The 26031-nt window shown below is 43.3% G+C and overlaps 2 protein-coding genes and 1 long non-coding RNA gene across 11 annotated transcripts in view; 1 reads left to right on the plus strand and 2 right to left on the minus strand.

Moving 5' to 3' along the window:
• The window catches only part of acacb (acetyl-CoA carboxylase beta), a 46448-nt gene extending 30134 nt beyond the window's left edge, over window positions 1–16314 (plus strand). For all 7 annotated transcript variants that reach the window (XM_048977150.1, XM_048977187.1, XM_048977169.1 and 4 more), the window contains 19 exons: window positions 158–313; window positions 436–639; window positions 4388–4543; window positions 4623–4745; window positions 5041–5310; window positions 5788–5885; window positions 6117–6237; window positions 6446–6556; window positions 8149–8292; window positions 8494–8614; window positions 8953–9049; window positions 9131–9227; window positions 9306–9441; window positions 11127–11304; window positions 11381–11493; window positions 11678–11832; window positions 12032–12202; window positions 13594–13730; window positions 15241–16314. In XM_048977150.1, the coding sequence (XP_048833107.1) occupies window positions 158–313; window positions 436–639; window positions 4388–4543; window positions 4623–4745; window positions 5041–5310; window positions 5788–5885; window positions 6117–6237; window positions 6446–6556; window positions 8149–8292; window positions 8494–8614; window positions 8953–9049; window positions 9131–9227; window positions 9306–9441; window positions 11127–11304; window positions 11381–11493; window positions 11678–11832; window positions 12032–12202; window positions 13594–13730; window positions 15241–15367 (2715 nt within the window). In that variant the 3' untranslated portion in view covers window positions 15368–16314. The remainder of the gene's footprint in view (window positions 1–157; window positions 314–435; window positions 640–4387; window positions 4544–4622; window positions 4746–5040; window positions 5311–5787; window positions 5886–6116; window positions 6238–6445; window positions 6557–8148; window positions 8293–8493; window positions 8615–8952; window positions 9050–9130; window positions 9228–9305; window positions 9442–11126; window positions 11305–11380; window positions 11494–11677; window positions 11833–12031; window positions 12203–13593; window positions 13731–15240) is intronic.
• LOC125709146 (uncharacterized) lies at window positions 9817–10565 on the minus strand. Of its 3 annotated transcripts, none has more exons than XR_007382623.1 (3): window positions 10446–10565; window positions 10152–10249; window positions 9817–9906 (listed from the first exon to the last, which is right to left on the minus strand). It is a non-coding gene; the product is annotated as an uncharacterized LOC125709146 (long non-coding RNA). The 3 variants fall into 3 exon arrangements; XR_007382628.1 differs by lacking the exon at window positions 9817–9906 and adding an exon at window positions 9928–10053; XR_007382622.1 differs by lacking the exon at window positions 9817–9906 and adding an exon at window positions 9928–10053 and having other exon boundaries at window positions 10152–10298; window positions 10446–10500.
• A 239-nt stretch (window positions 16315–16553) lies between the features above and the next one.
• foxn4 (forkhead box N4) lies at window positions 16554–24059 on the minus strand. The gene is made up of 9 exons (XM_048977214.1): window positions 23930–24059; window positions 20141–20307; window positions 19638–19738; window positions 19447–19557; window positions 19195–19325; window positions 18865–18961; window positions 18499–18706; window positions 17729–18094; window positions 16554–17622 (listed from the first exon to the last, which is right to left on the minus strand). The coding sequence occupies exons 1-9, from the start codon at window positions 24049–24051 to the stop codon at window positions 17372–17374; spliced, it is 1554 nt and encodes a 517-aa protein (XP_048833171.1). The 5' UTR covers window positions 24052–24059; the 3' UTR covers window positions 16554–17371.
• Between the last annotated feature and the right edge of the window lie 1972 nt (window positions 24060–26031).

Raw genomic sequence — 26031 nt, forward strand, 5'->3', positions numbered from 1 at the left:
AATTAGTAACTGAATTTTAGCACTAATGTTAAACCAGTTTTCTGGGTATTTTTTGTGAACCACAGTCATGTACCCTATTAAATGTACTTGTGCAAGAGGGTTTCTGGGGGGGAACCTAAGCTGAGTTTAGGATGGCATACGTGGTTCCTGCCCGCAGGAGGCCTCCTTTGAGTACCTGCAGAACGAGGGCGAGAGGCTCCTGCTGGAGGCCATGGACGAGCTGGAAGTGGCCTTCAGCAACACCATTGTGCGCACAGACTGCAACCACATCTTCCTCAACTTCGTGCCCACTGTGATAATGGACCCATCAAAAGTTAGTGCGGCTCCTTTAGTCTATCTGACAGGTCCTTCCTGATTATGGCAACTTAGAAAAGAGATGGTTATTTTGGGTCATGATGAAAGTGTTTACTGGTTAGGTGTCTGTCTGTCTGTCAGATAGAGGAGTCTGTCCGCTCCATGGTGATGCGCTATGGCAGTCGGCTGTGGAAGCTGCGTGTCCTGCAGGCCGAGCTGAAGATCAACATCCGCCTGACACCTACAGGAATGGCAATTCCCATCCGCTTGTTCCTCACCAACGAGTCGGGGTACTATCTGGACATCAGTCTGTACAAGGAGGTCACCGACCCCACCTCTGGGCAGGTAACCCTTTTGCACAATGGGAAAAATCACAGTGCCTGATTGGAATGTTCTGCAGTAGGACGGTCATAATTATCGCATAATCGCCTGATTGCGATTATTTGAGCTGACTGCGATTATTTGTTGCATAATTTCTAGAATCGTCTCCATTTGTATTAAAGTAGCTGAATGACACATAACTGTCATATTTCTATCCTTATTTTCATATCATTTTCTACCGCGTAGTGTTTGACTGGCGCTCGTTTAATGATGTCATCTCGTTGCACGTCTGAAGCACCGCCTTCCCCATATGTACCTCGCACGTTTGTGCATGCTCATGCGCAGCATTCCACTTCCCGGCGAATTGTATGACGGTGCCCGATTTCTACCACTTCGTTTCACAACATATTCACAACCCAACCTGATCATATTATTATTTCTTGTCACTATATCAGGTTCATTTTATGGGCTGTTCTGGTGGAGATCGTTCACAGAATGCGATATTTAGCCAGATATTCCGATTTTGCTTTCTTTGTGTTCGCTGTCTGTTTAGTAAAATCTCTGCGTAACATCTGCGTTTGTGTTTGAGTGCGTTTTTATGCACCTTGTTACGGTAGGATGACTGTGTATGTGCCTAACGGCTGCGATTATTATGCTGCAGCAAAGTCTGTGTATTATGTCAATAGGACAAAGAACTAGAGAAATGTATATATTTTGTTTGTGATTCCACTGTTTTGGAGTGATATAAACAGGTGCACATAACTGGTATGCAAGTTCGAATTCGCCTTAAAGCATTACACGCGGCAATTTCTTATGGCAGCGCAAACACGTACGTATTTGTGAATTCGTGCTGACAAGATATTATCATGCATTTGAACCTTTATGTGGCTAATTTGTATTTATTTCACGGTTTAAATGCTTGCTTGACTGTTATGTGCCCCCCTTGATATAAATATAGCAAAAACAAACACAAAATACGCCAAACTTCATTTTTCAGTTTAGAGTGAACCAAAGCTATAAGTATATCAAAATACCATACCGTTGGATAGCAGCAATTTAACTGTTAGGCTGTTTAAGTAAATTTAACTATTTAGGTAATGGTGTTGATCCAAAAACGGGAAATAGAATAGCAGAGTGACTTAAAATAACAAGCAAAGAAAAAGCATTGTCAAAAAGCATAAGTCAATGGAATCATTAACACTAGGGCTATAATGGATTTTACCTTCATCCTCTTATATTTACCCCAGACTTCCTTAATTCCAATACGTTATCTGGCTTAGTTTGATGTAAATGTACACAATATGATTTGCAGTATAATGGCAGGATGAAGGGATCAGGCATTGCAGATGTACAATGGAAAATCAGGTAGGTGGTACGGATCAGGTAGTGACAACACTAATTGTTTATCTCGAGGTGTTTAACATCTTATTTGTTATTTATATCATATCTAGCTAGATCAATTTTTGTTTACAAAGCTAAAAAGGCAAATTCAATTTTTATTTACATGTTCCAGTATTCAGTTCTTTATAAGGTATGCAGTATATGTATTATTAAACTATGATTAGGCTAAAACTCGACTGATAGTGTTATAAATGGGCAGAAAAAGACAGTTAAATCGTTAATTGTAATTATTTGTATGACAGTTTATTCTTAACTAAAATTGAATGATGGTGACAGCTAGGGATGTAACGATACCGAAAACTCACGGTATAATAATATCACAATAAAATGTCAGCGATACGATAATTGTCAGAGTTGCGGTTAGCGAATGGGCAGGCAAGCGGGCAGGAAGCAGGCAAGGAGGCGAAAGTCGGGGAGAACGGGGATTTATTGCAGGGAAGGATGGCTACGGGCAGGGCAGGATGGAATACTAGCACAGACATTGACTAACATCAATGACGGACGAAAAACCAGGGCAAGATGTGGACTGAAATAGACAGGACTGGGCGAAAATAATCAGACACAGCTGGGCAAGATCGGGGAAGCACACATGGATAATCAGGGGGCGTGGCACACATGAGGATTGGACCAGCCGGGCATGACAGATAATTATCATGATATTTAAATAGATAAAAGCTCTTAATAATTAATAATCAATGTGTTTATATCAAATTAGTTCTTCCTTTTAATATAAAGTGCTTCTGCTTTTCTTCATTACTGAAATATCCAGCTATGACCTTAAGCATTTCCCAGAACTTGGTTGCAATAATTGTCCTTTGCAATGATTGAATGTAATTATAAAACAAAAACAAGCAGTCAGAAGTTCCTTTATAAAATATTAATTATTACTGCAACAGCTGGATCTTTTAATCAAAACACAATCTGTAATTCCAAAGTAGTGTTTTCTGCCATTTTCCCGCCGGATCAGTTTTCACCACGTGAAATATAGGCCACGCCCATACATACTAACACGCTAAATAATGCGTGTAAATAAAAACAGCGCATGTGTAACACTTATGACCTTATTTTGGGTCCACTTAGTAGTGCTACGGCCCAGTTCTAGGTTCGATGGGAGTGGTGGTAATGACACCTCAAAATTTAGGAACAACATCCTTTAGTAAATATTAATTGTGGAACATGAAGAATCATGAATGCATTTATATACATTTACATTTAAATGGAAAAAAGTTAATCTACCTCTTTATAAAGTATGGATTTAGATATTGTTTGTTTTGGGTTCTGAGTCCAGTGGTTAAATCAGTTATTCCTGGTTAATCCATCCATCCATTTTCCAAACCGCTTATCCTACTGGGTCGTGGGGGGTCCGGAACCTATCCCGGAAGCAATGGGCATGAGGCAGGGAACAACCCAGGATGGGGGGGGGGGCAGCCCATCGCAGGGCACACTCACGCACGATTCACACACACGGGCAATTTAGTTATTACTGTAAGTCCAATTAGCCTTTGGACTGTGGGGGGAAACCGGAGTACCCGGAGCAAACCCCATGACGACATGGGGACAACATGCAAACTCCACACACATGTGACCCAGGCGGAGACTTGAACCTGGGTCGCAGAGGTGTGAGGCAACAGTGCTAACCACTGCACCATCATGCCACCCCTCCTAGTTAATCCTAAGTCTTAATATAGTTATATCCTAGTTCAGTTTTGTTAATGTTTGACTCCGCACAGATCATATTAAATAATTATTATGTGTCTATTTATAATCACCTAATACGTCCTTATTTAAATTCTCTATCCAGTATCTTTAGCACCTACATATCTTTCCTTTAAATCAGTAACTTCCCCCCACATATCAAACTCAAAACTCAACACGTATAAAAGGAAAAAGCAAAATCTTCCTTTTATTTTAGTTAATTAAAAAAAATCTTCTTCTAAGAATAAGACTGCTTCTTATTCTGCTTATTCTAAATTCTATGGTAGCACTCGCTGCAGCCAGCCTGAACCGCTTCTGCAAAAAAACAGCCCGCGCTCTCCACATTACGTCGTGACACCACCTCACAATCCACATGCAATCGTCTTTTTTCTTAGAGAGAAATGATCATTTTGTTAATATTCTGACCTATTTTCATGTGGGTTACACACGGCCAGTAGAGCACAAAGCATTCTTTTATGTAGTATGTATTTTTTGAGACGGAGCTTATATGAGCGAAATAACCCTGTGATATCGTGGTTGATATCGGAACAGTCCGACAACGGTTTCGAGGTATATTTTTATCCCGATATTTATTATGTTCGTTACATCTCCAGTGATAGCCTTGTTCTGCAGTAAAAACAAGTATACTAAATATACTAAGTGACTATCTCCCCAGATCATGTTCCAGTCCTATGGGGACAAGCAGGGCCCCCTGCAGGGCATGCTCATCAACACACCCTATGTCACCAAGGACCTCCTGCAGTCTAAGAGGTTTCAAGCCCAAACACTGGGAACCACCTACGTCTATGACTTTCCTGAGATGTTTCGACAGGTACGCTGTTGTCCAGTTCCTCTTCTGCTGGGTTGGTGCTTTTGAGTCTCATTGTCCCCTATGGGTCTCATCTCCGCAGGCCCTATTTAAGATTTGGGGCTCAGGAGATAATTACCCCAAGGATGTATTGACATGCACTGAGCTGGTACTGGACCCCCAGAGCCAACTGGTACAGATGAACCGACTTCCTGGAGACAATGAGGTAGGAGGATGATTAGTCTTCATGGACGGAGCTGTAGGAGGTGTCCATGGGTTTCAGAATTTTATCATCACCTGACATATCAGATGAGGTTTATATAAGTGAAAACGACCTTTTGGGGAATAGAACTTGTCATTGAATTGTCACATAGGATAGTAATTCTGCTAAAGAGACTAATGAGATTCAGGAGGCTAAACTTAAGTCAGATAAGTGCTTCCGTGAGATTCTGTGCAGAACTCCTGGACACCACGATCCAGATTTAAAACTTCAAATAGTAATAGATTCCTTATTTGTTCAGGTAGGAATGGTGGCCTTTCGAATGAAGATGAAGACACCAGAGTACCCTGAAGGGCGGGACATCATTGTCATCTGCAATGACATCACTTACATGATCGGCTCATTCGGGCCACAAGAGGACCTGCTATTCCTGCGTGCTTCGGAGCTGGCGCGGGCCGAGGGGCTGCCTCGCATCTACATTGCCGCCAACAGCGGGGCGCGCATTGGCCTGGCCGAGGAGGTGCGTCACATGTTCCAGGTGGCTTGGAACGACCCCCAGGATCCGTACAAGGTAGGGTCAGCCTTCAAGCCTCTGTGCCTGCGATCGAAAGGTTGCCAGTGTGAGCCCAGCTTCGGCAGAATTGTTATGTCCATAGCCCCCATGAGCAAGGCTCTTAACCCTCTATTCTGAAACGCCATTAGTGGCTGCCATTTGCTTTGTAACCCAAGCTTGCTCGGTATGTGTATCTCATGGAGACCGAGATGGGGTAGGCAGAAAGAATTTCCCTATAGGGATGAATGAAGCATCTCTCTTCTATTCTAACATGTTTTGGTTGGTGGGATACTGCAAGCTGATCTTGTCCACGTGCTGTATGTTCCTTTCTTCCCATTGGGTGGGGCTGTTATTGACAGTATCCTGGAATCACACTCATTTCATTATTCCTCTCCCTTCATCCTGACCCCATGGGTTGCTAGAGCTTGTTTTTCTCCTCACTTGTTTCAGGATGGCATCTTTATGCTGCTGTTTTGTGGAATTTCATCCCTACAGGGCTTCAAATACCTGTACCTGACCCCCCAAGACTACACCCGCATCAGCTCCAGCAACTCAGTGCACTGTCAGCATGTGGAAGAGGGGGGAGAGTCCAGGTGCAGGGGGTTCTTGCATTGTTTGGTGTTTGTAACTGGGGGCAGGATGGGGAATCGGCAATGTGGCTAGGACAGCAGAGAGAGGTTTCTGAGAATTTAAGACGGAGTGACGAGAGAGCCAGTGAGTGGAGTGATAGCATTGTCAGTGCAGAGCTTACAATGGCTGGTGCCGCGGGAGGTGAGAGGTTCCCTCTGACATGGTGCCATGCTGTCTTGGTTCTGCCATCTTAGGTACATTATCACTGACATCATCGGGAAGGAGGAGGGGCTTGGTGTGGAGAATCTGCGAGGTTCCGGCACCATTGCAGGGGAGTCGTCCCTGGCTTATGAAGAAATTGTCACGATCAGCCTGGTGAGTCGAAGGTCCGGCCGTGGACTGTAGGGTATACTAAAGGGCAGGTTTATGTGCAGAATGATCTACTTCATGTGCCTCTCAGTGAATTTATTCATTGGTGCTTTGAGTTACAGTTATGGGTAGGGTTAAAAAAAAGTAGCCTTTCTTGGGGGAGAGCCACTCCGTGTGACCAAATAGGCATAAAATTATTTGTGTGTGTCTGCAGGTAACTTGTCGAGCTATTGGTATTGGAGCATACCTGGTGCGTCTAGGACAGAGAGTCATCCAAGTGGAGAATTCCCACATCATCCTGACTGGTGCTGGGGCTCTGAATAAGGTGCGTGCGTGTGTGTGCGTGTGTGTGTGTGTGTGTGTGTGTGCGTGCGTGTGTGTGTACATTTTTCAGGTGCCCACAGTATAAACCTGAATTTTATAAAAATCCGTGAATGCAGTCAAAAAATTTTAAAATGTCAAAAGTCGTTTGGTGACTTGTGGTTAAGGTTATGGCTGGGTAGAGGGTGGGATTATCCTAGTTAGGATTAGGGTCATTTATGTCAGACATTAGCGGACACGTATTTCTAAAGTAACGCACAAGTGGGGCAGATAGCACATTACAAACATGGCTGTCAGGGAGCATGGCTGATCGATTTGGGGAAAATATCTTATTGCGATTTTTCTGACATATTACAATATGATTCGTGATATTTTTTAAAGTCAAGCTTCAGTTTAAGTCACTGCATAATAGATGTAAAACATTTTTCAAGTTCTTCTGCTCCAGTAGCCATACCTCACTGTCAGCTGCTTTTAACATGCCACGTGGACACACAATTATCTTGTATCTTTTCACTGCACCTCTGCATTATATGGAAGTCCATGGAGGACATCCGTCATCATTCTTCTGTCATATGTCAAGATCACACCTTATTTTTCTCATGATGTCAACATGGCAGAAGTTTTGTTTTCTCAAGTTCACAAGTTATTTTCCTGACATCACAAAATAGCAGAAGTCATAATTAAACGCGTAAACAGTGTTTGTCAAGAGAAAGAGGGAAGCGGATTCCAATAAAAACACAATGGCTAATGCTTTTAAATCGGTGCTGTTTTTTTTTTTTTTATTGTTACACACAAAGGGGGAATTTTTGCCCATTGTTATAAAAGAATTTCAAACCCAGAGATGTTTCTCAACATGTATCTGACCATTCTTCTGTTTTGGCATTTCTGTTTTACGTCATCTTCCATTGGCGAAGACCATACAGAGGATGGTAAAAATCCTCCGATGTCAGTCTTGCCCCATCGTCGGCTACATCCTTGCAGAATGAAAACAGTCCAACAATTCATTGCATCTCTAGTTTGTTGCTGGCAAGTTAGCAAGATTGCGCTTCCCAAGACCACAAGTACAATCTTTGCGTTCTTGGTATTGAGAAACACTCCAGAATGCGTAACCTCTATGGACTTCTGTAGGATCATGATTTAGTAAGTAACTAAATCGGCAAGTAATTAAATCGGCAGTAAAACTAAATTTCCCACTATTATGGTTAAACTTTGCAATTAATCCAGAGTTCACGCGTGTGTCAAGCTGTTGGGGAGATAATCCGTACAGATCTACTACATTTCGTTACTCCACTACTTCTGACTGGTGAGCGTGGCTGTCACACGAGGACGGCGTGAATTTATAAAGCTATTCACACGACAGTTTTAAGTCCAGAGTCAGACATGTTTTATAATGTATATCCTAAATCACAGCCTTTGAGATTTGCTAATTGCATTGTTTCAATTTGCCATTTCGATTTGGAGTTGGTTGAACATTCAGGCCTATCAGGGAGTCATTTAGGCATAAGTGCAGCTGGACTGAGCTTCCAGCAAAATCCAAGTATGTGTCATTGCATCAGGCATAACAGAGTCCCCCCCCCCCCCCCCCCGCTGTGTCAGGTTCTGGGCCGTGAGGTCTACACCTCCAACAACCAGCTGGGCGGCATTCAGATCATGCATGACAATGGGGTCACGCATACCACGGTGCCTGACGACTTTGAGGGTGTCTTTACCATCTTACAGTGGCTGTCCTATATGCCGAAGGTAGGAAAGGCCTCCATAATAATTACTTAGCCAAACATCAAACGGGTCAGGTGGATAGAGAATCTGAAAGTCCTGTGAAACATCTAGAAAGTGCCAAGATCTACCATTTACAAGATACAATTTACAATATAACACAATTTAAGTGAGGAACGTTTTGGAAAAGTTTATGCTCCAAGCCCCACATACCTGTTCATACTGCAGACCAAAAACAGTCCAGTGCCTGTACTGCCCCCGGTGGACCCAGTTGAGAGGGAAATCGACTTCATTCCCACCAAGACCCCCTATGACCCCCGCTGGCTGTTGGCAGGGAGGCCCCACCCTAGTAAGACCCTCATCAAATCTTGTATGGATGATTTTGTACTTTGAGTCTCGTATCTTATCATTTGGTTGTATGTTTTGCACTGTATAGATCAGGTGTGCTCAGTTATTTTCCCCCGAGGTCCAAATTCCATCAGCAAAACAAAGCCAAGGTCCACTGCCCACAATAACATAGCCAGCTACTGAGTACCCCTGTTATCGTTCATGGCAGACAATGACAATAATTGATGACTCCTGTCATTTTTGGTCATTCATTTGCTGTCTATTGTCTATGAGGATTTGCTGCTATAGTTAGGGTTTGCAGCAGAAACACTTTTGACTGATTTGTAATCTTGCTTACAGGTATAAAAGGCGCATGGCAGTCTGGTTTCTTTGACCATGGGTCATTTATGGAGATCATGAAGTCATGGGCTCAGACAGTGGTGGTCGGCAGAGCAAGGTAAATGTAGATTTGAAACCACTGGATCGCTCTAGTTCAATAAATGCATTTTTCACAAGCTAACTGTAGGATGTCTCACAGGTTAGGAGGGATTCCCCTAGGGGTCATCACCGTGGAGACACGCACTGTCGAACTGGCCATACCCGCTGATCCAGCCAACTTGGACTCTGAAGCCAAAGTGAGTGGTTTTCACCCTTATCACCCCAAAGTCCTGTGATAACTGCCTTCCCTTCCTTACGGCCACTCCTGCCTTCAGCTCCTGCAGCAGGCCGGTCAGGTCTGGTTCCCGGACTCCGCCTTCAAGACGGCTCAGGCCATTCGGGACTTCAACCGCGAGCAGCTGCCGTTGATGGTGTTTGCTAATTGGAGAGGTTTCTCTGGAGGAATGAAGGGTAACTCACACAGTTCTGCCAATTACTGTATCTTTGTTTTTCTTGCTCATCGAATTGGATGCTCCTTAGGTAGCATTGTAATCTCAGGATGTGCACACACTGGGTGATCACTTCCATGCTTGAGCACATTTGACCCACAAAGTCCAGTTCGTTTGACTAGTGTGATCGTTGGGCTTTGTCACTGTATGCGTTTAGTGTGATTGCTAACCGTGCCCAGGCAATAATGATGTGATCGCTAACCGTGCCAGGGCAATGATGAGATTCACACGCATGCACGCATATACACTAAACATGAACTGAACCTGTAAGGAACAAATTGGGAAGGCTGTACATATCATGTACAGTACCGTGCCTCCTAAAGACAGGCCTGAGATGCACAGATTGTGTACAGTACCCTGTGCCTCCTAAATACAGGCATGAGACACACAGATTGTGTACAGTACCCTGTGCCTCCTAAAGACAGGCCTGAGACGCACAGATTGTATACAGTACCCTGTGCCTCCTAAAGACAGGCCTGAGACACACAGATTGTATACAGTACCCTGTGCCTCCTAAAGACAGGCCTGAGACACACAGATTGTGTACAGTACCCTGTGCCTCCTAAAGACAGGCCTGAGACACACAGATTGTGTACAGTACCCTGTGCCTCCTAAAAATAGGCCTGAGATACACAGATTGCGTACAGTACCCTGTGCCTCCTAAAGACAGACCTGAGACGCACAGATTGTGTACAGTACCCTGTGCCTCCTAAAGACAGGCCTGAGACACACAGATTGTGTACAGTACCCTGTGCCTCCTAAAGACAGGCCTGAGACACACAGATTGTGTACAGTACCCTGTGCCTCCTAAAGACAAGCCTGAGACACACAGATTGTATACAGTACCCTGTGCCTCCTAAAGACAGGCCTGAGACACACAGATTGTGTACAGTACCCTGTGCCTCCTAAAGACAGGCCTGAGACACACAGATTGCGTACAGTACCCTGTGCCTCCTAAAGACAGACCTGAGACGCACAGATTGCGTACAGTACCCTGTGCCTCCTAAAGACAGGCCTGAGACGCACAGATTGTGTACAGTACCCTGTGCCTCCTAAAGACAGGCCTGAGACGCACAGATTGCGTACAGTACCCTGTGCCTCCTAAAGACAGGCCTGAGACTGTGACCTTGTACTGAGGAAGAGCAGATGGCTGCATGGATGTTTGCATAGCTAATACTTCTGTCCCAAGGCAGTTGTACTTTCACCTGTTTATGCAGGTGAATAATATAACTAGCAGTTACTAGGCAGAGTGGGTCACTGCTCTAGACTAGGTCCTGGAAACCTTTAGCTTATTGCTCCATTTTTTTCAACTGATAAGCTATAAATAGCTTCTACTGTTTTTGTTTTCATCCAAAAACATTATAATTTTGTGATGTGAAATTTTACTAAATAATTAATGTAATCATTTGCATAGCTTATAATAATTGTTGTATTATAATAAACATTGTTGAGCAGTTATTATGCTTGTATCTGAATTTTTACTGCTGGCTATTCCAGGAAGCCCCTCGATGATAAGTGTAATTCCATAGCCGTAGTTCTGCATGGTGCCTCTGGTTCCTGTAAATGCGATTCCACTGGACCCTGTGGTGCGTGTTAATGAGCTTCGAGGCCGAATCCCTTTAAGTGACGTAGCAGCACATCTCCCAGACATGTACGACCAGGTGCTGAAGTTCGGGGCTTACATCGTGGACAGCCTGCGCGAGTTCCGCCAGCCCGTGTTGGTATACATCCCGCCCCACGCTGAGCTGCGCGGGGGCTCCTGGGTGGTCATCGACCCAACCATCAACCCGTTGTACATGGAGCTGTACGCAGACCGAGAGAGCAGGTGGGCAGGCACCTCTTCACCAGTGAGTCTAGCTACAGCTTTGGTAACGCAATTTTAACTGCCCTGGTCTGCACAGGGGTGGCGTACTGGAAGCTGAGGGTACGGTGGAAATCAAGTTCCGTAGGAAGGACCTGCTGAAGACCATGCGCAGGATCGACCAGATTTATTTCCGGCTGGTCGAGCAGCTTGGTGAGAACAGCCAGAGCAGATGAACAGTTAATATATTAAATGGTGATCTTTAATTAATGCATTCAGTCATACTGAGTGAGTACATTTCCTTACGCAAATGTAATTCTTTATGTGAATGACTGTTGGCTTTGATATTACAAAGATGGGACAGATTGACTAATCTGTGTCATTCCATTTGGAATAGGAAGTCCAGAACTGCCAGAGGAGGAACGTAAGGATCTGGAGGCCAAGTTGAGGGAGAGGGAGGAGTTCTTGCTCCCGATCTACCACCAGGTGGCAGTGCAGTTTGTTGACCTGCATGACACGCCTGGCAGGATGCAGGAGAAAGGTGTTATTACGGTGAGGGCACTTTATTTTCATATTGCAAATCATTTTTGTATAATCTCTTCGTACCAGCTTGATTTTTCTTAACCTTCCTGTGCTTTTCTACTTTTCTATCACCTATCTAATCCTGCTTGTACTTGAAATTTATGAATCACTATAGGTCTCTTTATTTTTTTTGTGAAACTTTGTTACTCACTGCTGGTTGTGGATGTAGGACATTCTGGACTGGAAGAATGCCCGCGTCTTTTTCTACTGGCGGCTTCGGCGCCTGCTCCTGGAGGAGGTAGTGAAGAGTGAGATCCTATGTGCCAACAAGGAACTGAGTGACGGACACATCGAGTCCATGCTACGTCGCTGGTTTGTGGAAACCGAGGGCACAGTCAAGGTACGTAAAGACCAGGGATGCGGTAGTCCGGGTAGGGCTGCAGGATTCTGAAAAATATAGCAATTCTTTTGCTTTAAATTGAGATCACTATTCTCTGTAATGATATTTTTTTCTTAAATTCAAACGTTTATTGCACTCATTAAACTGCAAAAGGAAACCCAACAAAACACGACTGTGCCAAACATGATTTATCCAGGACCAGCATATCAACTTCTGACAACAGAAACTAAACACTCAGTTGACCATTCAGTTAGGGGAACCAAAAGTGCCAGCGGGGAACTTTTTTGGTACTTTAGGGTGGGACTTGAAACACTTCCTGTGTCAAATGGTTATGCAAGTCGCCTGCTTCTAAAACGCAATACAGCTGCCGTCTTGCAAACAGTTGCAAACTCAGAAAACAATGATAAAAAAAAAAATTATTATTATAATGAATGCATGGATAAGCTTTAACTGTGATCTGTTTGGAAGAACCAGAGATCAGGATAGCATAAAAAGAAATATTAAAGTATTTTGTATAATATACTAGGGCAGCACAGTATTGGACAATTTCTAAGTATTGCAATGTGATTTTGTTGTAATAAATATTGGGGTATTTATCAAATACAAAAGAGGAGTTCAACATAAATTTCTCAAAAACCTGTGTGTGATTTAAACAGAATGGATGAAAATAATTATGATTGTCTCAGAGAACATATATAGCTGTCATGCAAAATCAGCAGAGGTAAACTTTAAACTGATTTTTAAAGATATATTAGATAATTTTGAAAAGGAATAATAATTAAAATTGCAAAATGTAATTTTTTCCCCTATAGCAGAGAAAATGTTTTAACAAAATTTAATCTCCCTGAGCTATGATGTCCGTATACAGGATTGAAAGTAAAGCCTGGTCTAAGAATTGCACATGCACAACATGCGATGTTGGTATTAATATCGCACATCGGCCAGCCCTAAAATATACTATAGCCGTGTTTCGAATTCAGTACAAAATACCCGTCTCGAGATGTGATGTCATTCAGTGCCAGTATCGGTTTTTATGCCAGTGGAAAAACAGCACCTTGAAGTGCGGTACTTGGTGTGGTGTAAAAGCACCATTTAAAAGAGAATGCAGAATTATGGGATGCTTGAGACTCTTCGGGGGAAAAGTAGGAGCGCTTGTTTTGATCCGGCTGATGTAATACAATGCAGAAGAATCGTTGTAATTCAGAAATGAGATTGTGTGTGAATCGAGATCGTGGTTTTTTACGATTAATTGTGCAGCCCGTTTTAGCAGTGGAACCAATGAATATTCATTTTTCTGGAACTGTGTCACAATGAGGATGGTGACAGTGAAAATGATTGTGTGGGTCTGGTTGGCTAGTGTGTGTGACCACCAAAGTGTCTGTGCTTTTCAGGCTTACCTGTGGGACAATAACCAGGTGGTGGTGGAGTGGCTGGAGAAACAGCTGGCGGAGGGCGATGGTATACGCTCTGCCATCAGGGAGAACATCAAGTACCTAAAGAGAGACTACGCTCTGAAGCACATCCGCAGGTCAGGGGTCATGGGTCACAAGTCGCTAGTCAAAGATTGTACAACATCTTGGTGAAAATGGATAACCAGACATAAAACCTGTATAATTAATAAACACTGTATATGTATAGGAGGGTTGCATTTGATGTCACACTCTGCCATTCACACCAAGAAAGAGCCATCATCTGCCATACCAATGCATAGTTTCCCATATGGTCTGTGATCCTCGTGTGTACTGTCTGTGCATTTTTACCACATTCATTTTGGTAGGGTGTCCTGTTTTGAGCTGCAACAACAGAGTTCATGGTGAAGATATAGGATCCTGGAGGGTTCCCAAAATTAAAAAAAAATGTAATCCAAAGGGGGGAGATGACATTTTATCTCGCAGGTGGTACCAGCAGTGGCTACACAACATCTCTAGATTTGTTTCTGTAGATGATATTGCTGGGCTTTGTTAGCTGGTGAATTCTGGCTTCATTTTAATTAGCATGCTAACGCTAAAGTATCTCATGATCCCCATTCTGTTTGTGTTTGTGGTGACTGATGTAACCTTATGTGAATACAAGTAATTTTCTGGCTTTTTCTGGCATGTAAGTATGAGAGGTAAGCTGATGACATAAAACCGAATGTGTACAATGTGGAAACGTTATCCTACTGGGCAGTCTTACTCTTTCACATTAGGTACACCAGCTACTTTGGCAGAGGCAACATAGGCTGGGCCCCAACAGTGAATATGGGATGCAGCAGTGTGAAGAGAAGAGGCAGGGCACTAAGAGAGGGATGCAAAAAGAAATGACTGACAGTCCCTTCAGCCAAATGAAAGCCACAATGCCGCATTTGCAATTTTACCTTTAAATCACATTCACTTATGTGATCAAACCAGATTTGTTGTAGTGACAATGACAAAAGGCAGAGCAGTGTAATGTTAACATTATCACACAAAACAGAATACTGGCTGTTACAATTACATGACAAAAGTAAGAAGGATAGACAATATTTAATAATTGATGATAAATAATAAGCGTGTGATTTATACCTTTACTTACCCGTAAATATTGCAAAATATTCCTGGATGGGTACAAGAATAAAGGCACAGAATTACCCATGACCAAAAAAAAAACATAATTAACGATATCCTACAGGGGTGTGGCCTGCAACAGTAATGCTTTTAATGTGTATGGGTCACATCCAGTGATATCAGTTAATCTTTATAGTGTTAGCTTTAATTTTATTTTGGTTTTAAATAATGTTTTATATAACGTTTTTGCATCACTGCATGCAGTGTACTGAATATGATTGGTGTGAAAGTAAAGCTGTACTTGACCCAACTTGCTTGCATTCATGTGCTAGACTACTCCATTACTATGATGGGCAATGCACCAAGATGGCGGCGCAGGCCAATTGCACAATACATTTGCAACCCTCCTATATAAGTATTGGGTTAGAATGTGGTTGATGGGTGACTTTTGATCTTACATTTTCTGAGGTTTGCACCTGTCACCTAAGGCCTGTTGTCTCTGTGCATCCTTAGCCTGGTGCAGGCGAACCCTGAGGTGGCCATGGACTGCATCATCCATATGAGCCAGAACATCACATCTTCCCAGAGGGCCAAGATCTCTCACCTGCTGGCCACCATGGACAGCACAGCCAGCAGTTGACCTCTGAACTCCGCTCAGCACGGTGCCAGCGCCCATCCCCTTCCAGTATCCGACAAAACAAAGCCAGTGTTTTTTTTTTTGGACTGAGGGCCACGCATATCAAAGGGCAGATACTTTCTGACCTTCGATTACCTGCTTACTACTGAAAGGTTTTTCTCAGGGTTTTGCTGTCACCATGTGACCACCATCTGTAACTGCACACGCACAGAATTCCCTGTCCTCCTTGCGCACACACTTGACCACTCACTTTTTAAGTTATACAATGCACCCAGGTTCAGTTCTCTCTCTTCCCATTCCGGAACACCCCAAATCAGCCCCACCAAAGCATGAAAGTCCGTTATCGGTCTTGTAACAGGTATTAAAATGGTGTTACTTCACATTTCACTATTTTTATTTTCAACATGTGTTATGTTTTATTTACAAAACACTCCTCTCTTTTTATGGGGTGGTGCTTGTTTTTTCATCTAACATTATTAAATGGGTAGAGAAATCCATACATAGTGCCTGTTCTTCATGGGGGTGGGGGTTAAACATTAATTTGATTTAACATTTATAACTAGTCTCCTTCCTTGGGGAGATATTTGCCTGATTGTGTGAGTGTGACTCACAAAGGCTGTAGTTGGTTCTGCAGTGTGGCATCTTACCGGTTCAATCTGAATGACACTGAAAGGTTATATTTGACGCTTTCATAGAGCTATGTATTACCAAGTGTGTTTGTATGCATGCTACCCTGTGTAACTTAAGCAGTTTGGCTTGTTAGGATGCATTTATCTGAAGCAGGTGCCCACTGTAGTGTGAGCAGTTTCCTTGAGGATCTCAGTGGATATGAGATACTGACTTATTGTAAGTCCTGTTATGTGAATACAGTGTGTCTGGCCTACTCCTGTATGGAATTAAAATTTATATTATGAAAAGCTATTTTTAAATAAAACGTCTGTTGAAAGGTCTCACCAGCTGTGAGTGAATCATCGGACCGGAGCCTCATTGGTTACCAAAAAAGGTTTTACTGCTGTGTTGTCAATCCAGTTTAATCAACAACGGGATACAAGTGCATTTTTAAAAAGTTCACAAAGTTAAGATTTTGTTGTATTTATGAATAGAAGTTTTTTGTCTTCACAAGTACTTTTAGTTTTTAAACTGGTTTAGTAGCACTCTAACATACAAAATGGTATAAATGTCAAAACGTTTCTTATGTATGAAATTAAGTACATTTTATGTTTTTTTGTGCTGCTGAAATGTCACAGCGGCCCCTTTGTTGGTGTTTACGATGTGAGCTTTGTAAGCAGACACCTTGGCAGAGGCTTTGGGTCACGGCGCAGATTAAACTGGCCGTTAATTAAACAAAAACAAAAAAGCCATTTAACAGAATATCTGCACAAGTCATCGCTTTGGGTGGGTGCATGTGGTGTAAACACTCAAACTCTTGCATTCTTGATATTATAAATTAATGTCATTTTTTTGTTGCAGGGAGAGCCATCACGGCTATTACAAATGTACACAGTGCTTCATTGGCGTCTCTCACATTTACAAGTCATAAATAAACACAAACGACACAGTAATACTGTCTAGCACAGGTAAAAACACATAAAAGTACCGTCATTAATGCTAACATTTCATTGAGGTAAAAGAAATCCACAGGAATGTGTTTTTTTTCCCGCTTCTACAGTCTTTGATGTTAGTTAGCTAAACTGGTGCAGCCTTTTTACTGCTAAGAATTCATATTTACAATGTAATGTGGTTTTAAAAAGAAATGGGTCTCTCTGGATGAGTCTCGTTTATGGTCGACGGCTCATTTCAGTGTCTCTCTAATGCCACAAACTGAGTAGCTGTGCACTGTAGAGTAGAGGACTAAAGAATGTGAGGAAAAACAGCAGCTCTTGAAGTCAGTCAAAATTTGTTGGCGCCGGGAGTTGGATTCAAGATAAGTTTTTTTCACTGTAGTGATTTAGTTTCTCGCCCCCTACTATGTTCGGGTAGATATGCTGCCTGTAAAGCTTGCCTAAGCTAGTGCAGAGCGATGGGCTTGCTGCTACCCTGTACTCCCATGTACTGTGCTGACACACTGTCCATGGCGGGGTAGGTGGCATACAGGCCTGTCACCTGCAGCTCCGAGAAGGACGGGCTGCCTTCGCTGGACAGAGGTGTGAGGCTGGGCACAGCAAGCTCACAGTCAGACAGCCGTAAGGGGGAGTCACTAAAAGCGTCCAGTGTCTCCAAGTTGAAGCTTTCGTCCTTCATGTCCTCCCATAAGTTCCCTGTGGAAAAACATGTCATGTATTTCTGGTGGCATGTCTGTCTCACTGTTTATTGAGCTACAGTTCTACTATATGCTTCCAGTGAATGATAAGTGCAGAGACCCACCTTGTAAAGCAAAATCCATGATACTGGGATCCAGGCCGTCCACCTCGGTGCTCACATCTACATGAAGGTTGTGGTAATCGTGAGCCAGTTTCCCATGGTACTGGGCAATGGGACTGTGTGACATGTCGGGCGTGTGGTGTGGGGGCGTCTGGGCGAGTGCGGGTGAGCTGGGAGCCGGTCGGGCCTGAGCTGACGCCTGGTGGTGCAGTGGGAGACACTGCAGGGACAGGGTCATCACCGGCTGAGGCTGCACCTGGATTGGCAGTGCCAGGCCGGCCAGGCAGCTGGACATCCTGGTCACTCCCCCATCACACAGCTTCCGCCGGCAGCTCTCTGGCCGATCTGTTATCAGCTTGTCCAACTCATCTGGGAAACCAGCAAGAAGATGATGTTTGATTACTAAGCAGCTTTCAAAGGACGGGTGGGATCTCTCTTCCAGGAGAGGAACAGGCTACCCTTTAATAGCACTTGACTTGCACTTCTGCACCAACTGAACTTGGATCCTGTCCCAAAGAGGCCAGGACCATAGACTACGGGCCTGAATGGACCCTGTTTACCTACCCCTGTTGTAAACACTCTGGCTAACTTTTTTGACATGCTGAGTGATGACAATGGCTTATAAACTGATTCAAGGTTTCGTAGCAGACATGCTTTACTCACAGTTTGATCCTGTTCATACCATCTGGAACTGACTGAGCCCCAGCTTGTCTGTCCTGAGCTTCCCTCTAACTTGCCGCCCACTGCTGTCCCCCGTAAGGCTCCTTGCCTACCTGGGTTGGCCATGCTACGGCGTATGGCTGGCAGGTCCTTGCGCTTCCACTTCTGCATCTCCTCCTCCATCTTGTCAATCTTGGCCGGGTTAAGGGCCCACAGGCAGCCCTTCCGCGATGAGCCACTCAGCTTGTTCTCCACCTTCTCAAAACACTTGTTCAGTGACAGGTTGTGGCGCACTGAGTTCTTCCAGCCATCTGGTGCAGTCTGAGGATGATTTAATGGAACAAAATGACATCTGGATCAGGTGACGGAAGTCCTGGCCAACGAGGCCGTATTGGCGTTTCGTGCTTTTAATCTTAACTATGTTTCCTTGTGTTAACTCTGGTTTCCCTTCTGAAGAAGAATCATCTGCAGAAGCTCACCTTGAAGTAGGGGAAGTGCTCCTTCATGAAGCTGTAGATCTCGCTGACCGGGAGGCTGCCCGTCTTGCTATTCTTCAGAGCCATAGCAATCAGACAACTGAGGAGATACCTAAATGTTATCCATCTCATCTGGATGATTCTTGAGAGTGAGCTGACATCAAACGCATAGGGAGGGGGTTTGATATTGGGGAGGACACAGCATAATTATTTAAATATAAAGGTCAATTGTATTTTTTTATTTTTTTTTGGGGGGTGGTAATTAACCCAATTTAAATATTCCCCTTGGTCCCTACGCCCCTGGGTGATGTATACAGCCCACTGAAGGTTTACCTGTAGGAGTAGATGGGCTTTGGAAAGGACTGGGGTTGCATTTCTTGATTGCCATGAGATGTCAGGTGGGTCTGGTTGAACTGGCTCTGGCCGGTGAACGAGCTGCTGCCATAGATACCAGCAGAGGAATACTGTGAAGGGGGGGTGAATTTAGACATTGTAATGTAATGACTTGTTTTGACAATATATCTATAGACCACAAATCCATACACAGATCCATTTAGCTCTGATCTATATGCTGAATCGTGTTACCTGCTGACCAGTCTGTGCCAGCGTGAATACTTGCTGTGATGAAGCCTGGTAGACTGTGGCAGGAGACTGGAACCTCGGGCAGGACTCTCCGTTCAGTGAGTAATGTGTCATCTGGGGGGGGGGGACATGTCATGAGATCTGTGGTCTACTTCATGCAGAAAGAAACACAGAAGGCGGCCAATGGCACTTACATTTATGTTGTGGGTGCCAAGACTGCTGACTCCCAGTAGGCTGTTCTGAATGTTACTCTGCAGGTGGATTGTGGTCTGGCCCCCAGATGCAGTCAAGTGAGCTACAACCAGTGACAACCTTGTTCATGACAGGATGAACTTCACACAAACCCAATGGAACAAAAACATTATCCTTGTCTCCTGGTTAAGTATGAACATTTATAATGGAATCTCTTTCAAAGACTATCGTCATTTTCTTGCCCAAATATGGGTATTTAATTTTTTTAATTCTTTAATGCTTAAGATTTGAGAATTATTTCACATTCCTTTAATAGCCCAATGCTTTGCAAATTGCACTTAACCGCTGCTTTTAACCATGTAAATTGATTTAATTAAGCTTTAATGGCTCGAAATTATTTTGCACGTATAAAAATGTTCAAACACTGTATATACGCGGGTAGAATTTTCTAGAAGCTGACGAGAGGTATTACAAACAGCTGTATGTTGGGTGTTTGGGCCCCCACCTGTGTGCTGTCCCAGCAGGACGCTCTGCGGGCCCGAGCTCAGATCCAGGCGTCCCGTGGCCATCTGCTGCAACCGGGGCACGTCCACAGAGGTGAGCCAGGACAGGGACTGCAGGTCTCCGGGGAGATCGTCCTCACTCAGCCGGGACGGGTCTGTGGTCAGTAGCCTGCGGACAGAGGCTCTGCTGAGGTAAGGGAGCGGCCTGCGTGCTGCCAACTGTACCACAAATAACAGCCATCGGGCAGCAAAAGGGCACAGGTGCTGCTGTGCGTCACCCGGCTACCACATGGCATTAACACTTGTGTCAGTATTTCTGTCTGGGACTCCGTGTCTTATTTCCCTTTGCTTCTGAGTTGAAGGCCGCAAAGCCATTTACTGAAGGCAAGTTTTAAATAAGAGGGCAAACAAAATTAACTGACTGCATTAAACACTTGGTCACTGTAAAGCCCCTTGCTGTTATGCTCATGCAAATATTTGCAAATATTTCTACCCTGAAGGAACGCCTCATTTTTTCAGTCTTTTGTTCTTTGCGTATCACCTCAAAACAAAACATCCATGGTCCACCAGTTACAAATATAGTGAGGAATGTGCTTTATTGACATTAACAGGTTTAATTACAAATGGAATGATTTTACTTTTCTTTCTCTACAAATACATTTTTTTCCTAATAACAAACTGTTTTCCTATCCAGCCAGTTTCTTTCAAGATTTTATTCTGTGACCACGGTACGAGCCGTATGGGGTCTGATCTTTCGTCCTTTGTAAATAGCGGCCTTTCGTAAAAAACAAGAATTCTCAAGGCTCTCCAACCCTCCTTGCATACACTTACTCGGGAAGAGTACAATAATTAGGGTTACCATGACAACTCCCACCACTCCATTATTTTGCAGGTTTTCAGGCACTATAGAAGCCCCCCACCCACCCCCATCAGGTGACCACGGTGCGTTCTCACCATTGGCTGAATCGTAAGTAAACAGTAGCCCAAAATCATTTGAAATCTGGAGTGGGCACATGTTGTTTGCAACAGTTGGCCTGCCTAATGAAAGATGATGACCCATTGTGTCCCAAACGACAGTGTGGCTAGTGGCACGAGGCACCATTGTTTCGTCTGTGCTGTCCTTTGATTGTCTCCGGGTGTTTTATATCCCCCCTCCAACCATCCCTTACATTAATCTGCAGGAATGACAGTCCACGCACGAGGGGGACACACAGGACACCATCTGCTTACTCGTCCCTCCGTGGCCCCCATTACCCACTCCTGGCTTCCAGTGGTGCAATAGACGAGGCCGATGTGGGGGTGTGGTAGGTCAAGCCGCATCGCTCATGCTGCCACACGCTACATAAATTACACCGTTTCAGCCAAAAGCGGACCACAGCTCCGCTGGCGAAGCTTGAGGATTTCCAGTCACGCCTCCCATAACAGGGTTACTAAGAAACTGACTTATACCACAAGCAGATTTGCCCTTTCATCCCCCTCCCTTTCCTGACAGTAGCCTGAGTTTTGAATTTTGATTTTGTCCCCCTCTGATGACATGCTGCTACATACAATATCAGCTGTTGCAAAGGTTCAGCCAAACAAAAAAGGCGACAGATGTCATATTTGAAAATGCAGGCTTTCATTTCACGGAAATGTGGCCCATGAAATACAGCTTTGCAGCTTTGCTAATGGGTGTCAGTTTAAGTGCCAGCAAAAAGGTTCGTTACCCGTTTAGGAATGACGATAAAACTGTATCGAACTAACCAGTTGTAATGACTTGCTTTGCTTGACTTTTTCTTGTACTCGACTGTCCGTAATATTTAATAATCGTTCATGTTGTTCATCAACGACTTGAAGCCGATCTGGACTGGTAGGGTATGAAAGGCTTGTTATGTAACTGTAATTGATTTGTACATAACTACATACAATACATGCAATATGATGTACAAAATTCTCATTAAAATAAACACTGAATGAGGGCAAATAGCTGTAGGTAAAATTACACCTGTCAGTGTCCAAATCAAACACCACGGTTCACATTAGAATCCCATTTATATGCTCTTACATTACTTCATAATCCCTGCAAAATAGTAGCGATTGTCAGTTTAACGCGGACTTTTTCCAAAAATGCATATTTTAAATTTTCATTTAGATAAATCTCTCCAAGTTCTTTTTTTGTCATGTTCAGTAAACATATTTCATATTCATATCATAGACCTGTCTTCAGTACACCCAAAATCGGCATTAAAAGTTTATTCAAACTGAATCTACTCTTTCACATGTTATCGCGGTCAGTGAATATCAAAGTGTAATAAATTCTTCCACATCCTTAAATTTAATAAAGAGAAAATAACTAATAAATATATTTAACATTAATATACACATTTGGGTCCGCAATACATCACTGCATTTAAATATTTTAGTATGATGTAGGCCTATTCTAAAACAAATTCATGGCAGGTTTAAAAATATCCAAAAGTCCAAAATGCATACCGGATATACAATAAACACAATAACGTAAAAGCGCTAACTCACAATAAGGTCTTTGATCGCGCCTCAAAAAAGCGTCTACCGCCACATTTCTAAAGGAATAAGTGAATGACACCAGCTGTACGTCTTAGAAAGCGCTTATTTAAAATGACAGTCGATTATCACCCCACATGTATATCCTTTACATGTCACGTCAAACAGTGATGACAGCAAAAAGTTCCATGAATAAAGCTGCTCTGAACGACTGTCTAGTAGTTTCTGTAGAGTTGGGTAGTTGTAAAAAATACCTGGTAACGCCTATAAATAATGGCTTTAAAGGCGCGCAATCTCGGCGCTAAACGCGCACAGGCGAAGGGGCGCTGGGTATCAGCGCAGGTCATTAAAACAACTGCTACTCTTATTGCGTTTATTATGTGCTAGTTTTTATTAACAATTAATAGTTTAAAATAATAGGTTATATATTATATTATATCATATAGGCTAAATATTTAAACAAATCCTATATTACAAGTCATCGCTTTAATGTAAAGTAGGCTACATTTAGGTTCCTGGTGGAAACTTCGTGAAATTTGCACTTTCACTGAAATAAAAACAAATAGGCCTAAGCGTTGTACAAATTATATTTAATTACATATCTGAAATGCCATTATCTGTAGTTGCGTTTGTTAAATAGGCCTAATGTATTACAGTTAATGGGACGTAATTATAGATGGAAGGGACCGAAACGATCTTTGTTCAAAGAGGCAAAACATGTATCGTGCCGCAGTCCTTCACGCACTCCTTTAATGAAAGCAGACGGGCAAATTTTCCCAGCGGTTTAGCACTCGTAAAGCGCCCCCCCCCCCCCCCCATCACCCCCCTTGTCTTTTTTCTAATTGGGGGCCACTTCCCCCACCAGTGACCCCGAAAAACCCACAGTGCAGACCCACCCGAGAAAGCGGCTCTAGCACTTGCTGCGGCGACAGCAGGAATGTAAACAGACCTGATGGGATCTGACAGATTCATTCTGACCCAAAATCATTTATCCTCCGAGTTTTGTATATATCCCACAGCACCCCCCCCCCCCCCCCCACACACACACACACACACACAAAAGATCCCTTCATACATATAATTAAGATTACTGTAAAGTTTTATCCGTTATATGCGTAAAAAGATCAAGGATGATGAACGAAGTATAGGTAATACATCAAAACGCGAAACAAGCTTTAAGTTTACACTTGTTAACAATTAACCTTAAAATGCAGTTTTTGATAACGACATAAGCACTGCAGTACGTGATATGCATTGCGGCGCCGTGCCCCACTATAATAAAACCTTACCTGTAGTCCTGCGTTGACGAGTGATGTCCCGAATGCCCGATTATTCCTGACATTCTCGACGTATTTCTACTTTCTATCATGTCCTGGAAAAAAGTAGATGGATTTATAGCACTGGAAAACATAATCTGATTGTATCTATGTATATACAGCTCTATAAGTTATGAGAGCGACTGTTTTCAGAAGTTGATAAAATACTACTCAGTTTAAAAACTTAAAAATAGCAAAAGATATATCACTCAACGATGACCTTGAATGTGAAAGCATTCACAGCTATACCGTGAAACATAAGTTCTGTATATAAACCCGAGATTCAAACTGGCGCATTGATCAAATAAGCACTGCGGAAATGTTACTTACATTTTCGCATTTAAAATGTTTTATTGCCAACCAATAACGTAGAAAGTACCAAGCTAAAACAAACAGTTATTCATTGCTTTCCAATTTTTTCCCATACGGCATCTCGTTTCCAGGAATCATCTGATGAACCGGCATCCTGTCCTGTGCCTGGGCGATTCTCCAGGTCTCCCATAGCCCTCTCCTGGATAAGTACGCTAATTGGCATTTTACCATCCAAATGTATATAATCCGTATGTTTCACAACTATGATTTTTGGTTTTCAGGTAAAGTGAACGTCTCTGCCCCGTGATCATCTGTGCAATACATTGTCAGTCTCTTCAAGTGTCGTCTTCTGCTTAACCAGATCACAGCACCTGAACTCCAAATTCGGCAATATTTCCACAACTAACTCCTCTTTTCCCCCTTTATGTCTTTGGTCTGAGTGGGCGAAATAGCAAAAGGTTTACCTGCTAGCGACGATCAAGTTCGCAGGTTTTGACGGCGAGACCCGTGCGGTATTTCAAGTGCGCACCGGCCTCCCAACCCGGTTTTTAAATTTCCCTCTACAGCGGAGTCCGGCAGCTTGCGTCATGCGCACCGCTCCTGCTGCCCAAGTGGGCAGGGTCACCGAGCCCCTCCGACAGCCTCCTCTGCCGGATAAGCCCACCTTCGCTACCCTCCGTGGCCGGTGCGCTGCAGCGGAGATCCGACTGTGCGATCTGCCTTCTCGATGCTCTGTGTTGAAGTCCGCACTGCTGCGCTCTTCTGCTCCTTTTACCCGGTGTAAATCAGTGCACCTTTTTGTCCATTAACCTCATAGCCCAGCACCGCATCAAAAAAATACCTTTACAATTTTTTTTTAGCCTATTTGCGCACTATAAATAATAACGCTGGGCGAATGTCTGATTTCCTTTCATTAAACCAACTGATCTGATGCATCTCCGTTACGCCAACTACTTAATGCTGTAACATAATTACTTGGAACGAAATATTTCCCGATACCATGTATTTCCTTTAAGAACTTGTATTTAGTAAATCTTCTCAAAGAATCTAACTAAAACTTTATTTATATCGCCCACAGACATCCAACACAAAACAAATCCTTCTAAACATATGAGTTCATCCACAGGTGGTTCAGTAAGACTCGTCGGGCTTCTTGAATATGATTTTTTCCTGTCTGGGGGGCGAATGAAGCCGTTGAGGGCTTGCGGGCAGCTTCTCTCCCCCGCCGATCGTCCCGCGTCTCTGCGGAGAAAGCAGCGGGAAAGGCGACGATGGGGGTGGGGGGGGACGCTTTAAGGAACTTGGGACAGACACTTTCACCCACAGAGCACCGACATGCTTAAAGAATAATTAAATGGTACCAGACGAAAAAAAAATGGCATAATATCATATGTAGCCAGACATACTATTTTTTTCGTAAAGCAACTCAGCTGTGCTGTATCTCGCTCAATGTCCTTGTTTCTTGCTTATTTTTGCCCTTCTTTTGAGAATTGAAATTCAGTTGTTACTGAAGTATCGTCCTACCGATAGAGTGCAATATATATGGGATGATTTTCTAAAAAATAGATTTAAAAGTGTGAATAATAAATAACAGTATCGAAATAAACACAAAACGTAAGTGATTAAAGCCAAATGATATCCAATACTGGATGTGATCAAAGTTGTTTAAGACTAAGACGGGATTTTTTCTTTCTTGTCTTAGAGGAAATTACTGTATCATTTGAATAATATCTGCCTTATACTTATTTAATCCTATAGAAAAC

Source organism: Brienomyrus brachyistius, chromosome 2 (assembly GCF_023856365.1).
Source record: "Brienomyrus brachyistius isolate T26 chromosome 2, BBRACH_0.4, whole genome shotgun sequence".
NCBI lineage: Eukaryota > Metazoa > Chordata > Actinopteri > Osteoglossiformes > Mormyridae > Brienomyrus > Brienomyrus brachyistius.

Excerpts from the sequence above, each read along its gene's own strand:
- foxn4 (XM_048977214.1), bottom strand. The coding sequence starts at position 24,051 with ATGTTTTCCAGTGCTATAAATCCATCTACTTTTTTCCAGGACATGATA. Across the intron at positions 20,308-23,929 it reads TCGTCAACGCAGGACTACAG|GCTACTGACCACAGACCCGT; the intron begins GTAAGGTTTTAT and ends CTCTGTCCGCAG. Across the intron at positions 19,558-19,637 it reads TTGGCACCCACAACATAAAT|ATGACACATTACTCACTGAA; the intron begins GTAAGTGCCATT and ends CCCCCCCCCCAG.